Consider the following 27043-nt stretch of genomic DNA (forward strand, 5'->3'; position numbering starts at 1 on the left):
AGAACTTGCCACATTGCCATCAAACACCATTTCATTCGAGATGCAATTGAAGAAGGTGAAGTTGAGCTGAAATTTTGCAGGAGTAAAGATCAAGTTGCAGACATTTTTACCAAGCCACTTTCAAAAGACAAGTTCAACTATTTTTGAGAGATGCTTGGAGTTCAAGAGCAGGACATTAAGGGGGGAATATGTTGACTAATGTGCTAATTTAGGTAATTGAAAAGTGATGTTAATGAGTTAGTTGGCAAGTGACTAGTCTAGAATTATCTCTGAGTATTCCAATGAACCTAGAATGTTGTGACTAGACTAGAATTATCTTTGAGTATTCTAATGAACCTAGAATGTTGTGACTAGTTTAGAATTATCTCTGAGTATTCCAATGAACCTACAATGTTGTACTCAACTATAAATTAGTTTGAGATGAATGAATCAAGAATTAATCTTGGCTTCAATCAATTCTTCTCATTTTTTGGCCGAACACCCAACAAAAACTAAAGTCAGTCATGATTCAAATGCCAGTGGGAAAAGCATCTAGTGGGGACACACGAGTTCAATTCCACTCTGATCAGATCCGCTTATTGGTTGTTCATGAGGCTCAGCTCGCAGTGTATGATGTCTCCAAGTTAGAATGTATTCGACAGGTTAGGGAGTAATTTTTTTTTCCTTCCCAGATGATATTTGGTAGCTGCTATTTTAATTCCTATGCCCGATCCTTTCTGCAGTGGGTACTACAGGATCTTTTAGCTGCTCCTATTTCTTGTGGTGCATATTCCTACAATAGCCAGCTTGTTTTTGCTTCCTTTTGTGATGGAAATATTGATGTATTTGATGATGATAGCTTGAGGCCAAGGTGCCACATATCTCCATCTGCATATTTGGCTTCCACAGCAGCAAACAAGTAAAATTCAAACTCTGCACGTCAGTGCATAGTTGTGACTGTTATGATCTTTTTTTTTTTCTTGGATATCTCTATCCATGAACTGAAGGTGGTATTGTTTCAGTGTCTTATATCACTTTATTGTCCACGAATTGAAGGTGGTATTATTTCAGTGTCATATCAACATTAAGCTAGTGTCTCTTATGATTCTTTGATCTAGACCTTGTGCTAATTCCCCCTTGATGTTATCTGAATTTGGATAACCACATTTTTCCCTTTTACTTATCATGAACTATAGTTTATTTTAGTCTGTCACCTATAGTGGACTGTGATGTCTTAATGCAGCTCGGTGTACCCCCTTGTAGTTGCTACACCTCCATTTGAGTCGAATCAGTTTGCGATAGGGTCAACCCATGGAGTAGTTAAAGTGATAGAGCCATCTGAATCTGAAGGAAAGTGGAGAACGTTTGCTCCTGTCGACAATGGACTATCAAATGATGGATTGGCTGCTTCATCCACAATCAGTAGTCAAGCTGCTGACCAGGCCTCAAGGTGATGATGGCACCTTGTATTGTAATGTTCCTTTCTAATGCAATCTGCACGTGTTATATACTTTGTACAGTAGTAGGTACCTTCTCTTAATCTTTGACTTGATAGGAGTATTGGGGTAAGGGCTGGGAAAGGGGTTCATTAAAAAGTTCTTTTATTAATGATATGATTATTTATTGCACCATTAGTTGTGTATTGTTGAGTCCTTTTAACTGTACATTGTTGGTCCTGATGATCCTGGTACTTTAGTAAATCAGATGATTTGTGAAGTTTCACCCCTCCACGGTGGATTGTTTGATTTTCAAACTTTTTTACAAGGCTCCGAGTAAATGTATTTTGGAACTAAACATCCCCGATAACTTGTACATCCAGTGCTAAACAATGGGGGCCACCTACTTTTGATGCCGCGGAAGCTTTTGCCATGATGATGGCATCATTTGTTGCTCTTGTGGAGGTATTGCAACATCTCATGTTGTTTGATGCCTTTTTAAATCTAACTTTCATCTCTGTTTCTTTGAGCTTTGTATATCTGATCATATTCTATGTTTCTTGGATTGCTTGTGATCAACTGGTATATTGTTGATCTAGTATAGTCTTAGTGGTGCCGTCCTGAATGTGGTCCATGATGGGTATGTAATTATTCTTGAATTGTCATTTGTAAGTTATTGGTTTGTCATGGTTTTCTAACTTCGTCTAGATCTCTTTCACAAATAATTTTTTTTGCTTTACCATTTGTTTTCATTGGGAAAGGCATCTTATTGTGTTCAAATTTATTGAAAGTGGTTTGCTTCTGTTTGCAGTATGATCATAGGAAATACATACAAAGATGGTGTAATGAGAAAGGGGATACTGTTTGTGAGATTTACCTTCAGGTTTAAATTTTTTTCTTGCTCTTCTTTTCCTTTTTTATTTCTTGATCATATTAGATGCTTTTTTGGGGTTTTGGAGAGTTTTTTGTTTTGTTGGGGGAAGATTTTGAGAGGTTGCAAAAATTTAAACCTGGGTACATAGCACTTGCTAAAAAAGAGATGGTCCTATTTTCTTATCTTATTTTGGTGTCCTTCCTTTTCTCACCTAAACTCATATTGCCAAATCCGTTATTGGAAATGTTCAATTCAAATTTCATGACTCGGCTAAGTCTGACAATCAAACTGGTTCCATTGGTTTGACCAGAGATAGTGCTAAAGGTAAATGGGAAAAATTCAGAAAACAAGCATGTGCAATGGCTGCCATATGACAATAGCCCGTCATGAAGGCTTGTTTTAATTGCCATCAGAGGGGAGCAGTCTCATCTACTGTTGTTTTTTATAAGGATGAACTTGACTGGTCAAACTAGAGACCAACTTGACCTCTTGTTGCCCATGACTTGATAAAAATGGTGCATCCTATACAACCTTGCTACTGATTCAGATTTTGACTCTTAGGACTCGAATCATTGTTGTTATCATAATGTAGCTAATATAGCCTTGTGGAATGCCGTTCTAAGCAACGGTTGGATTTCTAGATCAAGCCTACAATAGGCTCCCGTTGGGGAAAATGCTGGCCCACCTAGTACACATTTGGCTTCTTTCATTTTGGCTTCACATAAACAAAACTATATCAAGAATTCTTCTTTTCTTGAATGTTTTTTTTTTCCTCCTTTTTTAGGGGTTCTTAGTTAAAGGGATCTCTAAATTTTTTTCATTGGTAAAATTTGCAGCTCTGGAATTCTACTGCCCTTTTACATAATTCTTTAACGGGAGGAAGTGAGTAATTTCTGACTATCATGTCCATGAACATAGTCCTCATTGATGTTTGAGGAGTTTGATTGAGAACCACTAATAACATGCATACATAGGTAGCATTGTTAAATTTGTTGGCAATCACCAAGTGACAAGATCTCAAGAACCTATGTTTTCCTGGATTGGTAGTACTTTTTCTCAAGTTAGTTTGTCTATTAATGTGTTATCCCTGTAAGAGTAATGGTATTCCATGCTTGAACCATCTATGTGTTTGTGACTCATTCATGACATCTTAAGTAGGAGAGAGAGAGAGAGAGAGAGAGAGAGAGAGAGAGAGAGAGAGAGAGAGAGAGAGAGAGAGCATTCTTGCTATCCTGATAGTTGTGGTTGGAAATATCATTTTGATTGATTCAGATTCCAAAGAATGACCTATTTTTGTTTTCTCACACTCTGCCATATTTTTAAGGTAAATAAAAATTTGATCACATCTTAATGGATGTATGTGGAGTGCAATTTTATTTATTACGAGTGCGTTCTTTGAGGAAGTTTTCCTTTAAATGGTGGAGAAAATTATTCCTAAACTTGCTTGTCTCGAATAGAGTGTGTTTCATTGTTTGCTTAATTCAAATATGATATTAGAAACGTGTGGTACTCTTACAAGGATGACGTGAATGTTTTAAATGTTGTACATTTCTTAGAGGTTGTTACTTTTATTTTACTTTATATGCTGTTTTAGAAAGATGAAGCCTTTTACTGCCACTAAATCTCTGTGTTTAATTATTCTTTTGAACCTTTTGTCTTACTGTTGTTGTTCTAGCTGCAGACTACATTGCAATGAACAATGAACATAGATTTTTTATGTTGGAGCAATGTAATATGTAATATGCTTTTCCTGGTAAATTCACCTTTACTTAATCAAGGTGTTATAATATGATGGAATATGTTTGATGTCATTAGGTATTCTGGCATTTGGATTTAACATAGTTCTCTATAACCGCACAATGTAATTCTGGTGATTAGGTAATCCTAGATCTCACAACTGCGTATGTAAAAAAAATGCCATTAACTACGGTCATAGGTAGTTAATAGTCACCAATGACTATAGGCATTAACTACGGCCCATGACCATCCTTAGTAGTCAGTATTAACTACTACCATGGGCCGTAGTTAATAGTTTGCCATTACTCGGGTCAATATCCTCATTAACTATGTCCCTTGGCTATACTTAAAAAAAAACATTAACTACGACCATCAGTCATAGTTCATGCTATCAAGTACGGTATTATTCACTACGGTTGTTGGCCATAATTAAAGCTTATTTACTATAATTTTTTTAGCATTAGCTACTACCGGTGGTCGTAGTTAATAGTACAAAATTTTGTAGTGTATTAGCATTTATTGGTTAGATACTAAGCATTTATTCACTAATTATAATTAATTAGTAATTGGTTGCTAACTAACAAGAATTAGATATAAATTATGCTTAATTAGATAGGTGAAATATTACATTTGTGATTTTTAAAATTTAACCTAAGCTAAGACTATGGTAAATAAAAATATGTAAGTTCTTTTGGGTTTGGATCCACATTGGTTTGGATTGGACCTAATCGAATTGGGACCAAACCGGTTTGAGATCCAAGGAGGGAACCATGAAATTTTTGAAATTAAGAGGGAAAGGAGAAAGGCCCTAATGGTGAGTCAAAATTTGTTCTCAAGGTAAGCCAAAACAAATGCCCCATGTTTGAAAATATCTTTTTGGTTCTTTTTTTATTTTAGTGTAAGAAGAAAAAAGGTATCTTGGAAGAAGGAAAAGGGGTTGGTGTTGACTCATGCCAACCTCCCATCCCCCCCCCTTCCATCACTCACCGCCCTCCATCTTCATCTACTCCCCCCCCCCCAAACCCAAAAGCATTTTATAAATCACATTTTTGGAGATAGGAAGAAAAAATACTATTCACAATTTTTGTTAAGTGTTGCTTCTTCTCTCTTCCCTCTAAAGCCCCCACCATTCTATTGAAAAAAAAAACTGAATGTGGAAGCTACACCTTCATCAACTCTAGTGTAGGGAGGGATGCACTTTGAACTCCTATCTACACAGTTTTGAAGAGGAAAATCAATTTATATTTCATTCTTGACAATGTAAGATGCAATCATTTTCATTCTTCAGAACAAGTGTCGACACCTCCTTTGTTTTGTTTCATTTGAGTTACCAGAATATCGACTCCTGCAGAACAGGTGTCGACTCCTCCTTTTGTTTTCATTTTATTTGGGTAACCAGAGTATCAACACCTGTTTTTCCAGTGTCAACATGTTCTCGGTTCTGCACAACTATTCGACCCATCATATCGACAAATATTTTTCTAGTGTTGACACCTCTCTGTATTGTTTTTTTTATGTTGACCTTAGAGTGTCGACACCTATTTCTCCAGTGTCGACACCTCACTTTTTATGTTGACCTCAGAGTGTTGACACCTGTTTTTCTAGTATCGACACCTCCTGAATTTTTGTATATTTTTATGTTGACCCCAGAGTATCGACACTCATTTTTCTAGTGTTGATGCCTCTTTGATTTCTGTATATTTTTGTGTTGACCCCAGAGTGCCGACACATGTTTTCCAGTGTCAACATCTCTATGATTTCTATATAATTTTATGTTGATCCTCGAGGGTCGACACTTGTTTTTCTGGTGTCGAGACCTCTCTGATTTGTGTATATTTTTGTTTTGATCCTAGTTGATGGGTGGGTCGACCGTTGCAATACCTGAGTTGTCACCTAAGGGTCTTGGGTTGACTCTTTTGCTTGAAAAATTGTTTCTCTATGGTGTTTTGAGTATTAAGCTTAGATATGAGTGATCAAACACAGTATGGAGTGATGTGGTCTGAAGAATATATTTTTAGTTGTATAATTATTGTACATGCTTGAGTTGACTCTCTCTACTGCTTGGCGACTTTTCTTTTATGCTTTTATATATGAACGAATCTTCACTAAATCATATGATAGGTTTGAGTTACTATTCCAAAGTCTGAATCTAGTTGCATGCTGAAAATATTTTTAGTAATATGAAACTTGCTTATGAGAGCATGCGTATGATTTCTTGAATTCAACGTACAATGCTAATGTATGCCACAAATGTGAAAGATGTTATATATGATATTCTGTGTATGAGATGCATGCTTGCACTATTATTACCCGTGATTGAGTGGATGGTTCAAGAAACTTTCACAGTGCTATTAGGCACGATTGTGTGGATAATAATATTGTCAATTTAATATTATAGTGCATGTGAGTTATATTAAATTGCATATGAGCTCATGTATGAGCTTGGGTCTGATAAGAACCCATGGGGTGTGCAAGAAAACACCATACTTCAAATAATATATGCATACATGCACACCTTGACTTGTTATGCTCACCTTCATCGAGAGAGCTCTCATATGAGCTTAAGGCACCAGAGCAACATAGAATGAGTTTGGGTACATATAGCAACATCATGATATAACTGTTTCTCTAAGAGGGTACTTGGGCTACTGAGGCTGAATTTGCCTCATGGATCAAGGTGCATGAAATGATAAATTATTTAATAAAAAAAACCCTTGTAAGCCATTTACACTGATGATATACCTTGAAGATGGTAGATAGTACAACCTCGAGTGACACCAGTACGTATTGATTCACCTGCATGTCTTACTGAACGCTTATGGAAGTAATGTCATCTCTTTTGGTTTCGAAGTTAGGGAGACCGGGGTTATCCATGTGTCTTAGGTGACATACCCCAACTACTGTAAATAGTTTTGGATTGCAACTCTTACTGAGCGTTTAGCGTATTTCAGAATTCTCTTGGCCACGGGTTGCCCTTTTTGGATATTTAGTCTATTAGGCTCTTTAGAAAAAATACCATGTGGCATAATAAACACCCGTCATGACCTCATTAAATACGAGAATTATACTCGAGTACCCGGGAATGTTAATTAAGAGAAACAAGATTTGCGTTGACACAAGAATGTTATTTATTCTTAAATGTTGAGATACATGTTTGCAATTATATTAATATTGAGATACATGTTGTAAGTTACATTGATTTTGAGATATATGTTAGCTATTTACTTTTATGGTGAGATATATGCTTGCTCTTTATTCTACTTGAGTTATATCATGATTATGTTAAATTGTTGAACTACAACATCATGATTGTAATGAATATTCTAGCATTGTGTAATCTTTATGTCCGTGGTATTATCTTACTTGTTCAAAAGATTTTGACCTTGTTTTATGGAGATATAAGTGATGAATGATCTGTAGTGTGGTTGCGCAATGCAGGGGCAAGCCCAACGGATCAATGTTTCTATCTTTCTATCGATCCTAAGACAATTTTATCTTTTTGTATTTTAGTGAGACTCAGATGAATTTTGTCTCATATGTATGAACATATTTACATTCAGTTGATTAATATTACATCATGATTACGTTGGAATGATACTACTTTTATTTTAATTTATGTGAAGTTGGATTCTCGATCGAGTCTTTAGTATGCGAATCTAGATCTAAATCCAAATAGGAATTAGATTCAATCAAGTTTAGAGTTTTTAGTTCTTTAACCGGCTTAAGGTTGTCCAATTCAAAAACCAAAACTGTTTTTGTTGTTGTGTATCAATCTACTCATTCAAGTTGAATTGTATTTCAAAAAAAAAAAATTGATTGAAAATGATCACTTATTTTGAATTAAATTTTTTGAGGCTTTACAGGCTTGCCAAAGGGATGCTTGTCGAGGAGCTGAGAGAGAAGAGAGAGTGAGGGGAGGAAGAACATGAGTTAAGGCAATGAGAATAGGAGGGAGTCGGACAAGTATTACCCCACTACATTTATTTTTAGTTCAACCACTATCCGGTCTTGTCCTCAGCAACAAGGATGTGGAATAGTGAAATACCATTTCAGAGATGCCACGGCATCCAATGCTTGTTAGCTAGGATGTGATTTGTGGTCATGCCCATCTCAAATCCCGACCCAAACAAACCATCAAACAAGCCCTGAAAGTACCCATCAGTTTCAACACAATGACAACCCTTTTTTCACTTTTCTCATTTTTTTGTTTTGAAAAGTTTCATTTAAGGGAATCCTTTTACCAAAATTTCAAAAATGAGCTTCACTTTTAAAATTCCAAATATAGATCATACTTTTTCTAAACATAGTCAAATAGGGGCCTCTGGTTAACATCTATTATCTTGCAAATGTCATTCCTTTTAAGTTTCTTATATTGCTATTTAAAAATTAAAACATACTCATTTATTCCCATAAAAAGAAAAAGGTAACCAGTCCTAACTCTTAATGATGATTATTTGGGTTATAAATTGAAAGTTACTATTGTAATTTAACTTATTATTAAACTTAAGTTAAAGGACAACAATAAATACAGATCCTGGTTTGGCAGTTTTCAAAAAAAGTCATTTCTGAAATTTAGAAAATGTGAACCACTTTTGAAATTAAAACCAACAATTGGCCCCTAGTTGAAAATTTCCATGTTTTTTTTCTTCCCTGAATTGGTGATAAAATAAGGTTCGTTCGACACTGGTAAACAATACTAACTTTAGCCAACAGAACAAAGTGATGGTGAACATTCCCTTTGGGTACTAATACCTCGTCAGATAGCCCCCAAAATCAAGCTCTCTCACGTAATGCTGCCAGCTGTGAAATGGGCATATGTATATATAAACCTCGTTCATAGGTAAAGGAGATTGTTGAAAACTTTTGCAAGTCTTTTTGTAATATTTACTTTTGCTGAGAAAATGGCCATGATCTTTGCATCTCATACAAAGGGAAAATTTTATCTAGTGGATAACTTTTTGCCTATAATTCAAAAAAATGGTCACACATTTTTGAAATTCTAGATATAAGCCAAACATTTCTTAAAATCAGTCAAATAAGGATCATAGTTCAACATTTATCACCTTCAAAAACATGATTCTTTTTTGGGTTCATGTTCTCTTGAAAACTGAAAAATACTCATTCATCCTCAAACAAAAAAAACAACAGTTTGAACTCTTAATGATGAAGTTCATCATTGTAATTTGACTTGCAATTTAACTTAAGTTAGAAGGAGATAATAAAAGTAAGCTTTTGTTTGGCAATTTCCAGGAAAACAAAAACTCATGTTTCAAATTCAGAAATGTGAGGCTCATAATTGAAATTTGAAGCAAAAGATCGGCTCCAAGAAGAATTTTTCCTTTGTAATAAGCAGCAAGGTTCAGTTCTCCAAGCTTTTATGAGAAAAAAATAAATTTTTTTCGTTTGTAATGGTTAAAAAGTTATAATTTCTTACTTTCATTTTTTTATTATTTTTCACTTTCAAACCTACTCTAAACAAAAAAAAATAATAAGAAAAATGCAAGTAAGAAAGAAAAAATGACAACTTTTTCAATCATTCCAAACAAAAAAATTTGAAAAGATTTTTTTTTTAAAAAGTAAAGAACTTTTTTATCATTTTTTTATTCCTAAGACAGCCATCCACTCACAACCCATCCCATCCCATCCCATGGGCTGCCACATGAAGAGCGTCTTCCATCATCTTCCTTCCACCCATTACTCCAACCATCTTTCTTTTCTTTTTCTATGAGAGAGTTGATCGATCATCTCTCATTTTTTTAACAATTTTTATTCTGTTTTTTTAATGCTATACAAACAAGTGAAATTTTTATTTAAAAAGTTATCATATCAAAGCTTCTCGCAGGCGATTTTTTTCCTAACAAATTTTGTTGCTTCCAAACGTGTTCTAACTTATCGCGAGATTTTCTTACAGATAAATGTGCCATAACGCATGTATGCCTCGGTAGAGTGAGCGACTGCTAGCGGGGGCAAATCCGTCATGTCACGCCTGGCAGAAAAGTTGCAGTTGGATAGAAACGACGACGCTGAAATTAAACGGAAGTTTTAAAACCCCAACCAACGTTCTGGAAACTTGCTTCTCTCTCTCTCTCTCTCTCTCATTGAGGTGGAGGAGGAGAAGGAGAAGGAGAAGGAGAAGAAGGAGGAAGGCGTTGGAATCTGAGTCCCCGTTTGTGTGCATAGGTTGGTTGGTTGGAGAGAGAGAGAGAGAGGTGTGGAGATGGCTGCGAGGAAGGTGGAGTCGTTCTCGAAGGAGCTGATCGGTGAGGTGAGGAGGTGGAGCATGATGAAGCAGACAGGTGTCAGCCTCAAGTACATGATGGACTTCGGATCGACGCCGTCGGAGCGCAACTTCTTGCTGTCCGCCCAGTTCCTGCACAAGGAGCTCCCCATCAGGATCGCCCACCGCGCCGTCGAGCTCGAGTCCCTCCCCTTCGGCCTCTCTGACAAGCCCGCCGTCCTCAATGTCTCTCTCCCAATCCCCTCTTTTCTTTCTCTTTCTGGTGGTTTTTCTTTTTTGAGTTTTCGGTGGATTCTTTGGGTTTTTATTTTTTTTTTAAATTTTGGTTTCTTTTTTCTAGTGCTTTAATGTTACTGTATTCATGCGATTCTTTGTTAGAATCGATGGTCATGCTCTGCTTTCCTCTTTCTTGTCTGTGAGAGTTTTAGATTGATGGCAAGAACGGGGTTCCCGTTGCTTTCAATGATGGTGTTATTGGGGATGTTCTTTTCTTTTGGTTCTATTTTTGGCTTTTTTTTTTAATCCCAAAGTGGTGAATATAGAAAAGTAATTGTCCTCGTTGTATATGATTTGTGTTTGTTTTTGCAATCGTCAATCTTTTATCATCGTCATCTTTGTGGTTATCCTTATGTCATCAGCATTACCATTATTTTATTGTGAGTAGAAAAGATAAGCTTCAAAGCTGACAAAAAAGAAACGCAATTAGTAACGCAACTATGAGCACAGTTTGGATGGTCCATATAGTGGGGTTGGTTTGTAGGAGAAATGGGCGTGTTGCTTGACTTCCTTTATCGCCTTTCGTCATCAGAACTCAAAAGGACTGTGACTCCTTGGGAAGAATCGGGCCATTCATTTGATTATTGACCAAGAGATTGGATTCATCCCCATTTCAATCCGTTACCCAATTGCATGTGGATCCTGTTCCCATTACTAATTGGCTAATATGTAATTTTTATTGCTTCTGCTGCATCTACTGCGGTACTATTTGTACTAATATCAATTTCTAGATACTGTTACTACTGCTGTGCTACTGCTACCTCAAATTTGAAAACATCTTGCTTGTGACCTGCCAGATTAATGATCAAATCTAATTCGGAGTATAAATCTAAAAGAATAGGCAAGCTCAATTCTTTTCTATGCCCATACTAACTACTGGACTACATTGCTTGAGTTCATTAGGCCCTGAATTTGCAGCTTCTGCTCTGCTTACTGTACTTATACAATGATGGTTGGGGTGATAGAGGACATAATCTTTGTTTAGGTGCTATTTTGATTTTTTTTCATAATTTAAATTCTTGGTTCTGCTCATTTCGTTTGTGGTCATCATTTGTTGCAGAAAGTTGCAGCAGTGTGGAGCCAATAGGGGCTAATAGGTTTATTATGCTGAACATTTTTGTTGCTAATTTTCATATTGACATTCTAGATTATAAGATTCTTCATTGAACAATCCTTAGTTTTAACAGAATCTACAAGTAAGCTTCAGTTTAGTCCACGTTTGAAGTAGCAGATTTTGAGTTATGTGATTTAAATCTGTGGTTCTTTTTATCACAGTTTGTGTACATTGTTTCTTATGCTTGAATGTGGTCCTTGATCCTTCTCTTGTTCTATGGAAGATGGTTTTGAAGTTTTGCACATGTCATCAAAGATTCAAAATAGATTCTTTCTTTATCCAGCTAGATGTTTGCTTTATTGATGAGGAATTCAGGGATCCAGTGTCTATCATCTATTATTTTTTTGATATTATATCTTAAACTTAAACATATTTGTTTGCTTGAATTTAAGTACTCTCTTTATGCACATTTCACATTATTTGTATTGTTTGACATTGTAGTGTTGTGATTTTTCAGTTTTATTGCTTTTGTTGATGCAATTATAGGATTCTCTTGATGTATCTTTAAGAGAATATTGACTCTTAACAATGGGGATCTCTCTTTGGATCTTAGGTGAGAGACTGGTACTTAGATTCCTTTCGTGATCTTCGAGCATTTCCAGAGATCAAGGATTCAAGTGATGAGTTGGCATTCACACATATGATAAATAAAATCAAAGTTAGGCATAACAATGTTGTTCCCACAATGGCCTTAGGTATTAAACAACTGAAGAATGACTTGGGCCATAAGGTGGAGCCTTTTTACCTGCCAGAGATTCATCAGTTTCTTGATCGTTTTTACATGTCAAGAATTGGAATTCGTATGCTTATAGGTTGGTTTACCTTTTTCTCCTTTTCCTGGAAAATGTGCAGTTTTTATCATGGGTCAATGACATTTATTCTGGATTTGTTCAAGAAGAGTAACAGATGCTAAACTTGCTTTATATAGAGCTTTGAGATGCTTGGACCTTAATTGGCATTGTGAAATTCAGGGCAGCATGTGGCTCTTCATGAACCCAATCCACCACCTGGCCATGTAGGTCAAATATGGATTAACACATCACCTATTGAGGTTGCAAAAAATGCTGTTGAGGATGCACGTAGCATTTGCTTAAGGGAATATGGGGGTGCACCAGAAGTTCAGATATATGGAGATCTCAATTTCACTTTCCCGTGAGTTGTTGCATTGATTTTTGACATGCTTTTCTTCCCTGTGATTGTTAGCTATAATTAGACTCTGTTCTCATTAGTTGTTTTGCTGTTCTAATAGCCAATGTGGGTGAGCCTCACTGGCATTCAACTCCATCCAGCTATCACATCATGCTCTTTGCTTATGTTAACTATATACATATAAGAATGAAGGGGTGGAAAAATGTGCCTTCTTCCATGGGATATTTTTTTATACTTTGACTGACACATACGTTTTGTATACATAGATACATGCATATAAATAAAGGGAAAATGTTGGCTACTACATTCGTGTGTTCGTGGAAACAGGCCCTTGGATCATCTTTTGTTCAGAATATTTTCCCAAAAAAATGGCCACATGTTGGAGTGGTTTAATATGAAGGCTTTCTCATGCCAAGCCATCTATTCAATATTTTCATCCTTGGCAAGGAACAACTAGCCCAAACTGTTCATCATCACCATCAAACTTTGTTTCATTTTTTTGAGGTTGGTTTTGTGGGTCCGTTTGTTTTTTTCTTGTTAAACCCTGTGGCATTCACTCTCTTTGCCACCTTCCAAGTGTTTATTGGCCTTTTCTCATCTTCTAGCTCCTCCAAATTTTATAATGTTGTCTCTTGCACTGGTGCTGCTTTATGCCTCTGTAGTGTTGTCATACATGCACAAACATCTAATTTTCTGCTTTATTAGTGCTACCATACGCCACCTGTAATATAGTAATTTCTAATTACATCCTTGTTTCTGTTATTGCACTGGACCAGTTTGAATGGTTTAGGAGATACGTGACCCAAACTCTTGAGCATTTTGCGTTCATACCTGCCAGCCTTTTTGGGTGAAATAAAGTTGGAGTTTCTGGTCTTTATTGATGTCTATCAATGGGTATCGGTCATGCATCAAATAGATCGTCCTCATCCTAGTGAAGCTCATCAAAATCCAAATCTCTGTCCATTGCAATTCAACTCTAGATCAGGACCCTTGTTTGCAGTTGCCACAGCAATGAGCTTCACCTTTCCCCATGGGCCAAAGGTGTGCAATAGCACCTAACCAAGCACTACAGCTTCCATAAAAAACTCTGGAAGGTTCAAGATCAGATCAACTTTGCTTGGTTTTGAATGCAAGCCTAAGACTAAATTTGCCATGCTTGACTGGTGTATGATCTGGTTCAGTTGTGCATTACCAAGTCTGAGCTGATTGAGTTAACTGCCCAATCCTGAATGCTCTTTAACTGGGTTCACTGTGAAGTTCGGATTCATGTTTGTTCCTAGATTTTCCACAAAGAATGCAGAGCTCATCCATAAGCATCCAAACAAGTAATTGTACCACTGTTTTCATGCTGAACCCACAGAATCCAAATTTGTCAGTGGCCATTTTCAAAACTTCATGTTTACATCTGGATTTTTGCATGTGCGCGTTTCCATCACAACATTCTACCTGATTCAGCACTTGTAGAAATATGTCGATGCTTGGTAGGGTTGAAGCACCTGATGGATCACATGCATGTCCATGATGCAGAGTGAGAGCAAGACGTTCCACTTGGATTAAATATTATATTCCAGATGTGAAGATCCAGATCCAGATACCTTACTGAGCAAACATCATTTCGGATCCAAATTAATGTTTGGATCTAGTCTGGATGTTAATCTGTTCCATATGAAAAAATAAGGTTTTCTTATTCAAATAAAGGACTGAAAGAAAATTTAAGGAGAGGAGAGATTGATTAAATGCTAATACTTGTTTCCTTTTATTGCTTTCCTGTTATGTCTTTATTTGGTTTATTGTTTTCAATTGAAATTTAGATTTTCCTAGATTAAATTAGAGTAGTTCGTTAGTTTAGCTTTTTTATCATCTTTGATTTGGGTTCACCAAATGATTGATTAGTCTGATGATCAATAGCTTTGAAATGTGTTTTGCTTTGTGGTTTAGACCCTACACGTTGTTAAATCTATGTTTTCAAATCAAGTCTTTGACCTTGTTATTATTGTTTTTTTCAATCAATTTCTTGAAAATATTTTCCAACATTGTTTGAATGGGCTTCATTTTCCTATTTTGGCAGCGTTCTTTGTTCTTAGGAGAAAAATGAATTTATCTTGTTCATAATTTTCATTTGAAACTCAGGCTTGTGGGGACTAAATCTGATCTCTACATCAAAATAAAAATTGTAGGTCACTTTGTAATCTTTCTAAATCAAGATGCAGTTTTTGCTTTACTGGTAAATTCAATTTATTCACGATTCAGGCTAATTAGCCATTTTAATTTACTTCAGACTTGGATACAATGTAATCTTGATGTATGGATTCATAATAAAAGAAATCAAGTGAATAGAATAATCAAAAGGAGAATATTTTAATTTAACTTCAAAAGAAAAACTGTGGACATCAATTGACACTGTCCAGTGACTTACCAAACTGAAGCTGCACTTCTTTTATAACTAGCAATTTATAAACCTTAGTCTCTTGATTCGGATAAAGTACTGCATGTGGTACCTTGGTTCTCAAGTTAAATAAGATCTAAAATGCAAAAGTCGAGCCTAACACAAAATCCAGATTAAAACTAAGTAATACTAACACAAAATCTGGTTCTAGTCTGAATCAAGGGATCATGGCATACTCTTGTAATAACCATAATTTTAGGCATTTATTTAAATATATTATGATATATGGGTGATTTGGGCCTGGGATCCAGTTTCGGATCCAAGACCCATAAAGGGGTATTTATGCTTAAATATTTGTGTTATATTAAAATAATATTAATATTAGTATAAAATAGAAATATACATACATATATATATATATATTATATATATATATATATATATATAGCGAATTCGAGGATCCACAGTTGGATCCACTTGGATCCAACTTGCATATCCATATTGATGGGGGTTAAATTATATGAATAATGTTAATTTTAAATTTAAAAAAAAATAATTAATATTAATTATAAGATAAAAAGAAGGAGAAAATGGTGGATCCATATCATTTGGGGTCGGGTTACGGGTCTCGGGTCCGGACTCGAGCCGCGCCCCTGTGTAAACAGCTTTTAAAGGAAAGGGGCAACCCGATAAGGGTTGCCCGATAAAACCCTAACAGAATCAAGAAAGGGGGGGTCTTGGCCGATAAAAGGGAGTGGAGAGGGGGCCCTCTTCACTCGTCTCTCTCTCTCTCTTCCCTCGTTTCTCTCTTTCCCCGTCTCTCTCTATCTCTCTCTGTCTGTGTGCGCAAGAGGGAGAAGAGGGTTCCGATCGCCAGAAAGACTTGCGGCAAACAGCAGCCGAGTCCACCTGCCACGGTTGCAGTAAGGAGCGACACCAGCAGCTTTGCCTTCGCGTCTCCAACCTTCGATCATCGGAGAAAGGTACAGTGCTTCTTGGATTTTGGGTGAGGAATCGAACAAGGGTTCGATTCCGTGCGATGATTTGAGATGGGTTCTTGGAAAACCCTTCCTGGGGCTATTCTTTTTCTCAAGAATCATGGGGTTTTCAGTTTCTTTTCGATTTGGGGTATCCTTCTCTTGGGTTGGTTTAATAAACTTTGATTTACATTTCTAGGATCGAATCCCTATGGTTAACTCTTGATACAAAAGAAAATCGCAAATATTTTTCTGAGTTTTATCCGGTATTGATATTCTGTGAATGAAGAAAATGACTATACATCATCTCTACCAACAGAAAAGCTAGGACAACACCGTGATCGCTAGGCCCATCTGTGTTTTCTATTTGGACGTTCTTCATGATTTTGCATAGTTAATGTTGATTAAGATATATATACAAGAACTGGACCACAGACTGTGTGATTTCACTCTTAATCTTATATGTATGTTGTCTGTATTTCCTTTATGAAGGGGATGTGCGATTTCTATTTTTCTTATATAAAGGGGGTTTATTGGTTGCTGCATCCTCTATCTTTGGAATTTGAGCATTTCTTAGGTTATGACTCAAAGTTTGCTCTTAAGTTGTTAATGGTCTGTCTCAGGCATTGGAATTTTTATCTTAGGCAGATATGGTCTTACTAGAGTTATGAGATATGAGTTGCTGGTTAGCATATCAAGAGTTTCCCAGACATTACTGTTTGTGGTATTTTAGGTGTTTAGTTTATATGCAGAACAATGCCCTGTTTTGCTTTCATAATTAGTTATAAAGGATCCATATCACATGATGCACTTCACTTCCTAAAGGATGCATACAATTGAAGAATGACTTGCTTTTGCTGGCCTATAGTGAATAAAGAAAAAGGGACTATGCAATGTTTTGGATTAGAATTAAAGTCAGTATTTGTTCCAACTGACTATGTATGTATATATAAATAATGTCTTGGTTATTATTGTCATTTATAAATTTTAGCTGTAAGTGTAAATTTCAGAATGTGTAAGTGTAAATTTCATATAAAAGAATCATTTCGATGTAAGAAGGAATTCAATTGTTATTTAAAACTGCATATGTGAGGGTTGTTTCATGTTGAACTGAAATTGATAATCCTATCATGAAACTGCATCTGTGTGGGCTTGTTTTCCTTTCACTTATGGTTTGACTAAGGTATATTCATTTGGTTATCATATGAATAGCCGATGGGGTTATATGCTTTCTAATATGAAGTTCAATATAAAGTGACATTGAGAGTATTACTCGCTGGACTGAATTGACTATGTTTCTAGCTAGGAGGTTGACGGGTCGGGGATTGGTAAGCCCGACCAACTTCCCTAGCATATGCAGAAAACTTACATTTCTGCCCGGTGAATATGTGAAGTCTTATCTTAGCATATCATTTTGCTGGTTGTTTAATCGTGAATGTGATCATGGATCGGTTATTGATAGTTTGGTGAGCATGTACGCTTGATGAGAACCTGTATTGCATGTGTACGCTCACACACTTAAAGAAACCATGGATTTGGTTAATACCCATATGTGATGTAGGTAACACACACATATTGAAAATGCATATGAATGAATTATGACATGCATATGTTTGGGTTTATGATTTCATAAGTGCACATGCTTTTGGCACTTTGGTTTGGTGTATGAATAAATACTACTTGAGTTTTATTGTGTGATGCATCGATGGCCTAAATGGACCATTATTGGCCTGGAGAGCCGTGAGTTTGGTTTTCTTTTCACATATGTATTTAACTGCATCACTTAAACCACATAAGATGGTTTGACACATTACTACACTGTTCTAGTTGATTATACGAGCTGGAGTTCCGTAAGGGTCTCCGCAGTGGAGGATGCGAGTTTTTCACTTTACTTTTGCATATGGTGTTGCAAACTTAAAGAATTAATTTTAATAAAAAGAATAAGAACAGTGTAATATACATTCTGGGATATCTCATCTGGAGTATGAGAATCTTGGATATCCGGTCTTGGGGAGACTGTGAGGATACAAAAACTCCGTGTGCTGTAATTTGGTCCCCTGAACCCGATATTGAGGTTCTTTCTCCTGACCACGGTTTTAGTGAGAGTCCGCCACTTTACCCGGGAATGGTGTGTTTGACACAACTGTTGTTTATGGTACCAAGGAAGTGACACTTGTGGGCGTAGGGTGTCCTTTGTGTCCTCGACATTAGATGTGGAGGTCTAATGTTCCGAAGGTGATTCGGTCGAGAGCTAAGTTGAAATCCAGTAATAAAATACAAATTGTGTGTTAAGCTACCTTGGGAACCTACTTGACCTCGGGGATTGTACCCGTTTGGTGTATCCGCGGGCAACGGTAATTAAAAAGAGGAACTTAAGGTTGTGTGCATCTAATAGGGCATGCATATGGAAAGATGAAACTTAAATGAAAGATAACAGAAGAAATCATGCATTGCACATAATCATGCATTTTTCTGTTATGCATTAGATCATGCATGTTTGAATCATTCTTGATATCATGACATGATTTGGTGGTAGCATATGATTTACTTCTTGAAATCATGCTGCAAGGTTTGATTATTTAGTTCCTGATATATGATACTGTTTTATTGTTCTTGACTGGTGAGCATACGCAATTGTTGGTAGTTATGAATATTTGAATGCTGTAAATTTTACATCTGCACTCACTCCAATCGTTGCATGAAATTTTATCCATGTTCTTTATCTTACTTGGTTTCTTTAAAAGTAGCTGTGCTCAGAATTTCGGTTCTGATACCCTACTTTGTTGGTTTTTCACAGGACATGGTGAACAGTGAGGCTGGACTGACTACTGGGGATGGATGAGAGTCATACTTGGGCTTGTCAGCTTCAGCAAAGGACATAGTGACTCTTTCTTTTGTCTTTTAGATCTTTTTACTTTCTGCAGTTGATTACTTCACTTTTGGGTTGTGTATGAGACTCTTATTGGTTCATTAATAAAAGAGTTTTAGTTGGTTGTTATGGATGATGATTGCAACTTCGTTTGTGGTGGTTGGGCTATCCAATGAAAAGTGGAACTGTGAGAACCCCAGATCTCTGGGAAGGTTTCCGCATTGATTTTTTTTTTTTTTTGCATTTTTAAAGAGTATGGATTGGGGTCGTTACAACTCTAGTGTGTACTTTTCAACAGTGTGACTGCAATGGTCATGTAGGCCACAATGTTGGGCATCTGGTATTGACTGGATTGTAGAATATAGCTTTCTGAGTTGCTTTACAGGCACAACCAAATGATTTTTTCATAGGATTCCTGAGAGCAAAGCCATAGCAATATATAAAGGATTTGAAGTGTTCCTGAGGGATAAATTACAGCATGAATGGAATAAAGATATGTTGAGAGAAAATGGAAGAAAATATTCCATTGTGATTGCATTTTATATCCTTCTGCTGCTTTCTAGTGCATTTGCCAGAAGTAATGTTTCTTTCACTTCTAGCATCTTTTTGGGATAACTGGGGAAAACGAGCCTCGTTCACTGAGTTCATTGGCATAAAACTCAGGTCCCCCTTGCCCACTACGGAGTACACCTAGATTTTTCCTTGAGGCAAAGGACGTGCCTCTGTGGGTTTCAAACTCGTGACATCCGTCAACCTGGTGACATTCAAGTTGCCTGCACCAGATAAGAGGAGCCCTCGTGGGCTTCATTTCTGGCATTTATTCACTACAATGTTGACCTTTTATTAGAGGAGGGTCATCTGAGATTCTGAACAACTTTTTGTTTCAGATTGTTTTCTTCAAAACATGGTCACAAATATTAGACTTTGCAATAAATCAGTGAGGTTTGTCTCCGGAGATTTTAAAAATGAGTGGTCTTTTAAAAAAAGCTTGAATCTAGAAAACAAAAAATCATTAAAAAATCTTTAAACTGAACTGAGAAAATAATTTTGGAAGTTTTCTGATTTACTATGATTTTGGAACTTCTCTTTTCCGTTTTTTGAAAAATGCTTTTGGAAATGCAACAAATCAAACTACCAGTGATATTTGTGATAATTTATCTCCTTTCTCAGATCAGGTTCTTTATTTCTACTATAAACTTTGTTGTCAAAACTATGCCAATTTTGTTTGTGCCTATGTCACATGGGTGGTGCGGGTGCGACACGGGTGCAGTGCGATTTCAAAATTTTTGGACACGGGGACTCGGCTATATATATATATATATATATATATATATATATATATATATATATATATATATATATATATATATATATATATATATATATATATATATAAAAGACTCAGTCAAAGTTGTGCCCATTAGGGGACAGGTGATGAGTTGTGAAGCCTGATTCAGGGTTTTTTTCCTTACAGGAGGGGGGGGGTTTCCCCCCGGTGCCCATGGCGGGGGGTTATAGGGGGGCAGCGCCCCCCCCCCCCCCCCCTTAAAATTCTGTAGCCCAGAAATTTTAAATTTTTTTTTTTCAAAAAATGGACCAAAATGACCACACCCAGGGTCGGGTTGACCGAGTCCGAGCCGCACCTGTGTCGGTGTGTGTCGACGCGGGTGCGTTGACCTTAGAGCTGAGTCTGTGTGACATAGGTTTGCGCCAATATGGAGGAAAATTGTGCTTGATGCACTTGTGATATCTATTGTCCTATATCACATAGGTGCAGGTGCAGATGCTGCGATAACACTATAAAGAAACTTGGGTGCGGGGAGGGTATATATATATATATATATGATTTTTATCAGTTTTAAGTTAACACTAATGAAATAAAAACAATTAGCATATCATCATTTCATCATGCATAAATTCATGCAATAAATCAAATTAACAATCTACAATTGCTATTCCTCATCAATAAAAAATAACATCACACTGGTTCAAAGGTGCTGATATATGTATGTATGTATACTTGTATGTGTGTGCATTTCTGTATTTATATATATATATATATATATATAAAATATATATATATAGATAAAACTGGACTTAGTTAATGTTAACTGAACCTACTTTTGTACAGAAATGGATCTCAGTGTCTTGACTTCACCTAACACAAAGGAAGCCGTGTCCAAGTGTCACACCCGCATGGGTGCGGGTGAGACACCGGTGCGGTGCCCTGTTAGAAGAGTCCGTGTTACATAGCTATTGTCACAACGAAGCCTTTCTATTGCATGTTTGTGTAATAAGATATGCGGAAATATAAAGAGTGCTACAAGCACTTGTAATGTCATACAATGGACAACCAAAAGAGACAATAGCCAAGTCCACTAAGGGACAGCATATACACAAGCCTTGAGAAAGGCAAAAATATAAAAGCCTCTTTATTGAGAAAGAGAGAGAGAGCTCTCAAGCATGAAGAAAATACAAAGGGGTTCACCCCTATTTATACAAAGAGAAATCAGAGGAAGGGAGGCCACATGGCCTCAAAAGGAGAGCCAAAAAAGGGGGCTCTCATGGAGTCGTTGGGAGCCCCCAACAATTCTATGGTAGGGCCCCTTAAGTGGCTAAAAATAAAAAAAATTAAAATTAAAAATTAAAATAAATACAGAAAAAAAAAGAAGAAAACAAGTACCCTTATCGGGTACTGTGTGAAATGACCATAATACCCCTATAAGGTATTATGGTGTATTTGAAGAAATACATATATATATATATATATGTATGTATTGATACATATATTTTAACACCCCCTCAAACTTTACTGGGAGATGACTGAAAGTTTGCCAAAGAGAAACAAGAAGCGAGGAGCAGGAAGTGCTTTAGTAAAAAAGTCTGCGAGCTGATATTCGGATGTGACATATGGCAGTGTAACTGTCTCACAGAGATACTCATCACGAACATAGTGACAGTCTATTTCTATATGTTTGGCCCGCTCATGGAAGGTGTGATTGCTGACAATGTAGATGGCACTTTTGTTGTCACAGCAAAACTTCGAGGCACCGTAAATTTTAATCCCCATGTCTTGAAGAAGACTTTGAAGCCACACAAGTTCCATTGTAGTAGTTGCTATAGCCCGGTATTCAGTCTCAGTAGATGATAATGAGACTTTCTACTGTTTCTTGCATCTCCAAGCAATTAGCGAATCTCCTAAAAAGACACAGAAACTAGTAGTTGAGATTCTATCATTTGGGTTTCCTCCTTAGTCAACATCAGTATAGTCCAACAAATTTAATGAAGAGAGTGAGGATAAAAATAACCCTTTAGTTAGAGTGTTTTTGATATAGCGAATAATCCGAAGCACGACACTCATATTCACAATTGTAGGAGCATGCTGGAATTGGCTGGCAGAGTGAATAACGTGAGCGATGTCTGGCCTGGTGATGGTCAGATAGGTGAGAGATCCAATGAGTTGTCTGTAGGGTGTAGGATCATCCAGTAGAACCCCATCCTCCAACCGTAGTTTAGTGTTGATAACCTCTGGAGTCTCTACCTTTTTGTCATTAGAAATTCCAGATTTGGAACATATATCTGCAACAAGCTTCATTTATGATAATATATACCTTCGGGAAGAGTATGCAACTTCAATGCCAAGAAAATATATGAGAAAACCTAAATCAGACATATCAAAGTTATCTTTTAACATATTTTTAACATTATTAATATCATTTTCATCATTGCTTGTGATGATCATATCATCAACATAAAGTAAAAGAATAACAATACTATTACCTGCACTTTTTATCAAAGAGAGCAGTGTCAGTATAACAAGAACGAAATCTCAACTTGATCATGATAGCACTAAATCTATCATACCAAGCCTTAGGGGCTTGTTTAAGACCATATAAAACTTTTAATAATTTAAGAGTTTGGCTTTGTTCAAGAGTAATTCTCGGTGGAGGGTCCATATATATTTCTTTATTTAGTTGACCATTAAGAAAGACATTTTTGACATCTAATTGAAATATAGGCCATTTCTTAGATGATGCTACAACAATTAGGGTTCAAACACTAGTCATTCGAGCAACAGGAGCAAAGGTCTCCTCATAATCAATGCCGTATTATTGTGAGTATCCCTTTGCCACTAATCTTGCTTTATATCGTTCTAAGGAACCGCCACTTTTTGTCTTAGCTTTATAAACCCAACGACATCCAATAGCTTTTTTATTTGGAGGAAGTTGAACTAATTCCCAAGTTTTAGCCTTCTTTAAGGCATCTAGTTCTATCCTCATTGATTCAATCCAATGTGATATATTTTTTGCTTGATTATAATGAGAAGGCTCATAATATGAATGTAAGGCTATTAGACAAGCTCCATAATTTGGTGAGAGAGATTCATATGAAACAAACATATTAGGTGGAATTGATTCTCTAGAGGAGCGCCTAAGGGAAGTTTCTTCTAGAGGTTCATTAAGTCGCAATAATTTTTCTAAAGCACTAATAGGTTTCTCTTGCTCACGCCGGGTGTAAACATGTAGATTGTCACCATTAGTTGGTGATATTTTAATATTATGTGTGTCTTCACTATTATGTGTGTTTTCTAATATTTTCGAATGACTTAAAAGATTCATCATTTGTATCTTCTAAAAGATCATTTAAAAATATATATTCAATTTCATTTTGTTTGTCTAATATTTCAAATCCGTTCTCATCTTCTAAAAATGTCACATCTTTTGAGACATATAACTTATTGTTTTTATAATCAAAACATCTATAGCCCTTTTGATTTTCACCATATCCCAAGAATACACATTCAATTGCCTTTAGTGATAATTTATCTCTTTTATGTAAAAGAAAAAGGCATTTACATCAAAAAATACGAAGACAATTGAAATCGGGTGAGATTTTAAAAAACTTTTCATAAGGAGAGATATTATTTAATTTTGAGGACGACATTCGATTGATTAAGTGGCGGTTAACACCAAGGTTTTAAAACCCGTGACTCGGAACTCGACTCGTTCTTTATTGACTCGTGACTCGGCGGGTCAACTCGGTGACTCGGACCGGGTTTTGTTAACTTTTGATTTTAAAAGAAAAACAATATGTAATTTGTCTGAAACCATGTTTTTGAGTAAACATAGTCTCCAAATGTCTGTAAGAATATAAAAACAACTGCAAAGAGCTATAGAGGTTTGCTTGAATAATTGAATTTGATATCTATACAAGCACTTTGACTAATTCATGACTTGAATTAGAGGATTTGGTCACCATGAGTTCAGTCTGCTACTACCTAAGGTTCCTAAAATGGCCAATCATATATGCTAGCTTGTTTTAAAAGTTTTAATTCCCTCTCTAACAAATCCATAAATGTAAAACAGGGATATATGTGCATATTGAAAGTTTACAGAATGCCCAATATCAACATAAATAAGCAATTTTCTCATGTATGAAAACTATGCAGAAAATATATTAATGGCACAACTATAAAAAGACTACTAATATTTGAATATGTACAATGCTTGTTCACATAACAAATGGATGATGAAACCTAAATGTGACTTCCCATAGGCACAATTGACCCGCCATATATAGTGAGAATCATTTCTTTAAAATATTTTGCTAGAATAAGTTGATAACAGTAACACAGGGTGAACAGTAGTTCGAACAACATGGCGATTTTATTCTATGGATTTAAATGCTTTTTTATCTTTAAATGATTTTTATTTTCTTTTTTATACAAAATCTGGGGTAACCCTTGTTAAAATATATGTACTTATATATTTCGAAACTGTAATTTGAAACTCAAAAAACAAATTTCAAACATCTCAAAACTCGCCCGAGTCAGGCCGAGTCAAGCCGAGTCAAGCCGAGTCAGGCCGAGTCAAGCCCGAGTCAAGCCGAGTCAAGCCCGAGTCAAGGCCGAGTTTTGGCAAACCGAGTTTGCCTTGCCGGGTTGACTCGCTGGAGGGCCGAGCCGAGCCGAGCCGAGTCAGCCGAGTCAACGAGTTGACTCGGCGAGTTTTAAAACAATGGTTAACACGACTTCGACCCAAAATTTTTTAGGAATATTTTTAGAAATAAGTAATGATCTAGTGGTTTCTAGGATATGCCTATGTTTTCTTTCCGCTAGACCATTTTGTTGTGAAGTTCTTGGACATGATCTTTGATGACAAATGCCATGTTGTTTTAAATATGTTTGAAATTCATTTGATAGGTATTCTCCTCCGGAGTCGGATCTAAGAATGAATATGTGACTTTGAAATTGATTTTGAATTTTTGCACAATTTTTTTTAAAAAAGGTAAAGACTTCCGATTTAAGGTTAAGAAAATAAATTCACACATATCTAGTATAATCATCAATAAAGGTCACATAATATGAATAACCACCTTTAGATAGAATCAGAGATGGTCCCCACACATCAGAATGCACCAATTCAAAAGGTCTAGTTGAAATATGTTCTTATAAGAAATGGAATAGACTTCATTTTTCCAAAAATACAATCTTTGCAATTGATATCTTTTTTTTTACAAAACTTGTTTACAAAAGGAAAAAGATACATTTTAGAATAACTTGGATGTCCAAGTCTTTTATGCCAAGTTTCAATACTTTTATCTTGGATATAAGTACAAAAAGATTTTGTAGGGAGTGTCAAGTGATCCATGTAGTAAAGATGTCCCTTTCTATTACCTTGCCCAATCCGCTTCCCGGACTGGAGATCCTGCACAAAGCACCCTTGAGATGAGAAAAATATTTCACATCCATGGTCGGCAATTTGGGAAACGGAAAAAAGGTTGAGATTTAGTTTAAGAACTATTCTTACTTTTGAAACAAAAAAGTTTTGAAAATTTTTAGGAGCTAGAGTTTCAATGCCATTTATTTTGAGAAAAGTTCCATCGGCTGTAGAGACACAAGATGTTTTTGAATTGGTGCATACGTTGGTTAAAGCATTTTCATGGGGAGTCATGTGAAAAGAAGCTCCGAAATCTAAAATCCATGAATATGTACCGGGAGGTGACGAAGAGGCAATGACGGCACCGGAGGTGGAGGAAGTAGCATTTAAGATTTGTTGGAGAGCCATGGATATTTGACCAAAAGTGTCTTTGAGATCCTCGTTTTTGCCTTCATCTTCTTTAGTGGAGGATTCCTCAACGGAAGCCACCTTAGGCTTGAAAGTTCCATTTAATTTTGGGCATGCGGGTTTGATATGTCTCGGCTCATAACAATGATGACATAATCATCTTCCTTCCACCATTCCCTTATTTTCCAAAATGATGTGGCTTGTATGTTTTAACATGATTGTCGGGTTTAGATACGGCAAGAACATCATCCATGCTTTTACTCATGCCATGCCAAGTCTCTTTTTGAGTAATTTTGGCAATGACATCTTCTAATGGAGGAAGAGTGGATCTATGAAGGAGTGACGATCTCACTTGTTTAAATTCGGGATGAAGCCCAAATAAAAATTGAAACAATCTATCTTGTTCCATTTGTTTTTATCTAAGCTCAACATCCTCCGTAGCCACTCATTTAGGCTCTAAAAGAGCCAATTCATCCCACAAAGGGTTTAGATCACTATAATAATCTTGGATGCTCATATTCCCTTGTTTTGTAGTTCTAACTTTCTCTTGCAAGAAATAGGCTCTTGCAAGATCTTTTTGGGTATACACACCTTCATGAAAAACCAAGCTTCATTGGCTCGGCGAAATTTTGCAATATTTGCACATACCTTAAGTTCAACATTATTCATAAACCATGCTAGGATTTTTGCATGGTTGCTTTCCCAATCTTCCACTTGACGTTGATGGTCTTCTATTGCTTTGAGGCGAGCATCTTCCTCAAGGGCTTTTTCTTGACCTTCTTCCATCTTTGTGAACTTAAGTTGAGGTTCCGGAACGATCCCCATTACATAACCCCAAAGCTTCTTTCCTTTGAGATTATTTTCCATTGCGAATGCCCACATCATGTAATTTTTTTTATTGAGCTTGAATGATAGGTCGATCTTGGTCTCCATTGCTTCAA

General features: G+C 36.3%; 1 protein-coding gene across 1 annotated transcript in view; it reads left to right on the plus strand.

The window, feature by feature from the left end:
* The first annotated feature begins 10032 nt into the window (after positions 1-10032).
* Positions 10033-27043, plus strand: part of LOC149820952 (pyruvate dehydrogenase (acetyl-transferring) kinase, mitochondrial-like) — a 34684-nt gene continuing 17673 nt past the window's right edge. The window contains exons 1-3 of the mRNA XM_089982558.1: positions 10033-10489; positions 12208-12466; positions 12626-12806. Coding sequence (XP_089838684.1) covers positions 10244-10489; positions 12208-12466; positions 12626-12806 — 686 coding nt within the window. The 5' untranslated portion in view covers positions 10033-10243. The remainder of the gene's footprint in view (positions 10490-12207; positions 12467-12625; positions 12807-27043) is intronic.

The sequence above is a fragment of the Nuphar pumila genome, chromosome 12 (assembly GCF_984573655.1).
Source record: "Nuphar pumila chromosome 12, dmNupPumi1.hap1.1, whole genome shotgun sequence".
Taxonomy (NCBI): Eukaryota; Viridiplantae; Streptophyta; class Magnoliopsida; order Nymphaeales; family Nymphaeaceae; genus Nuphar; species Nuphar pumila.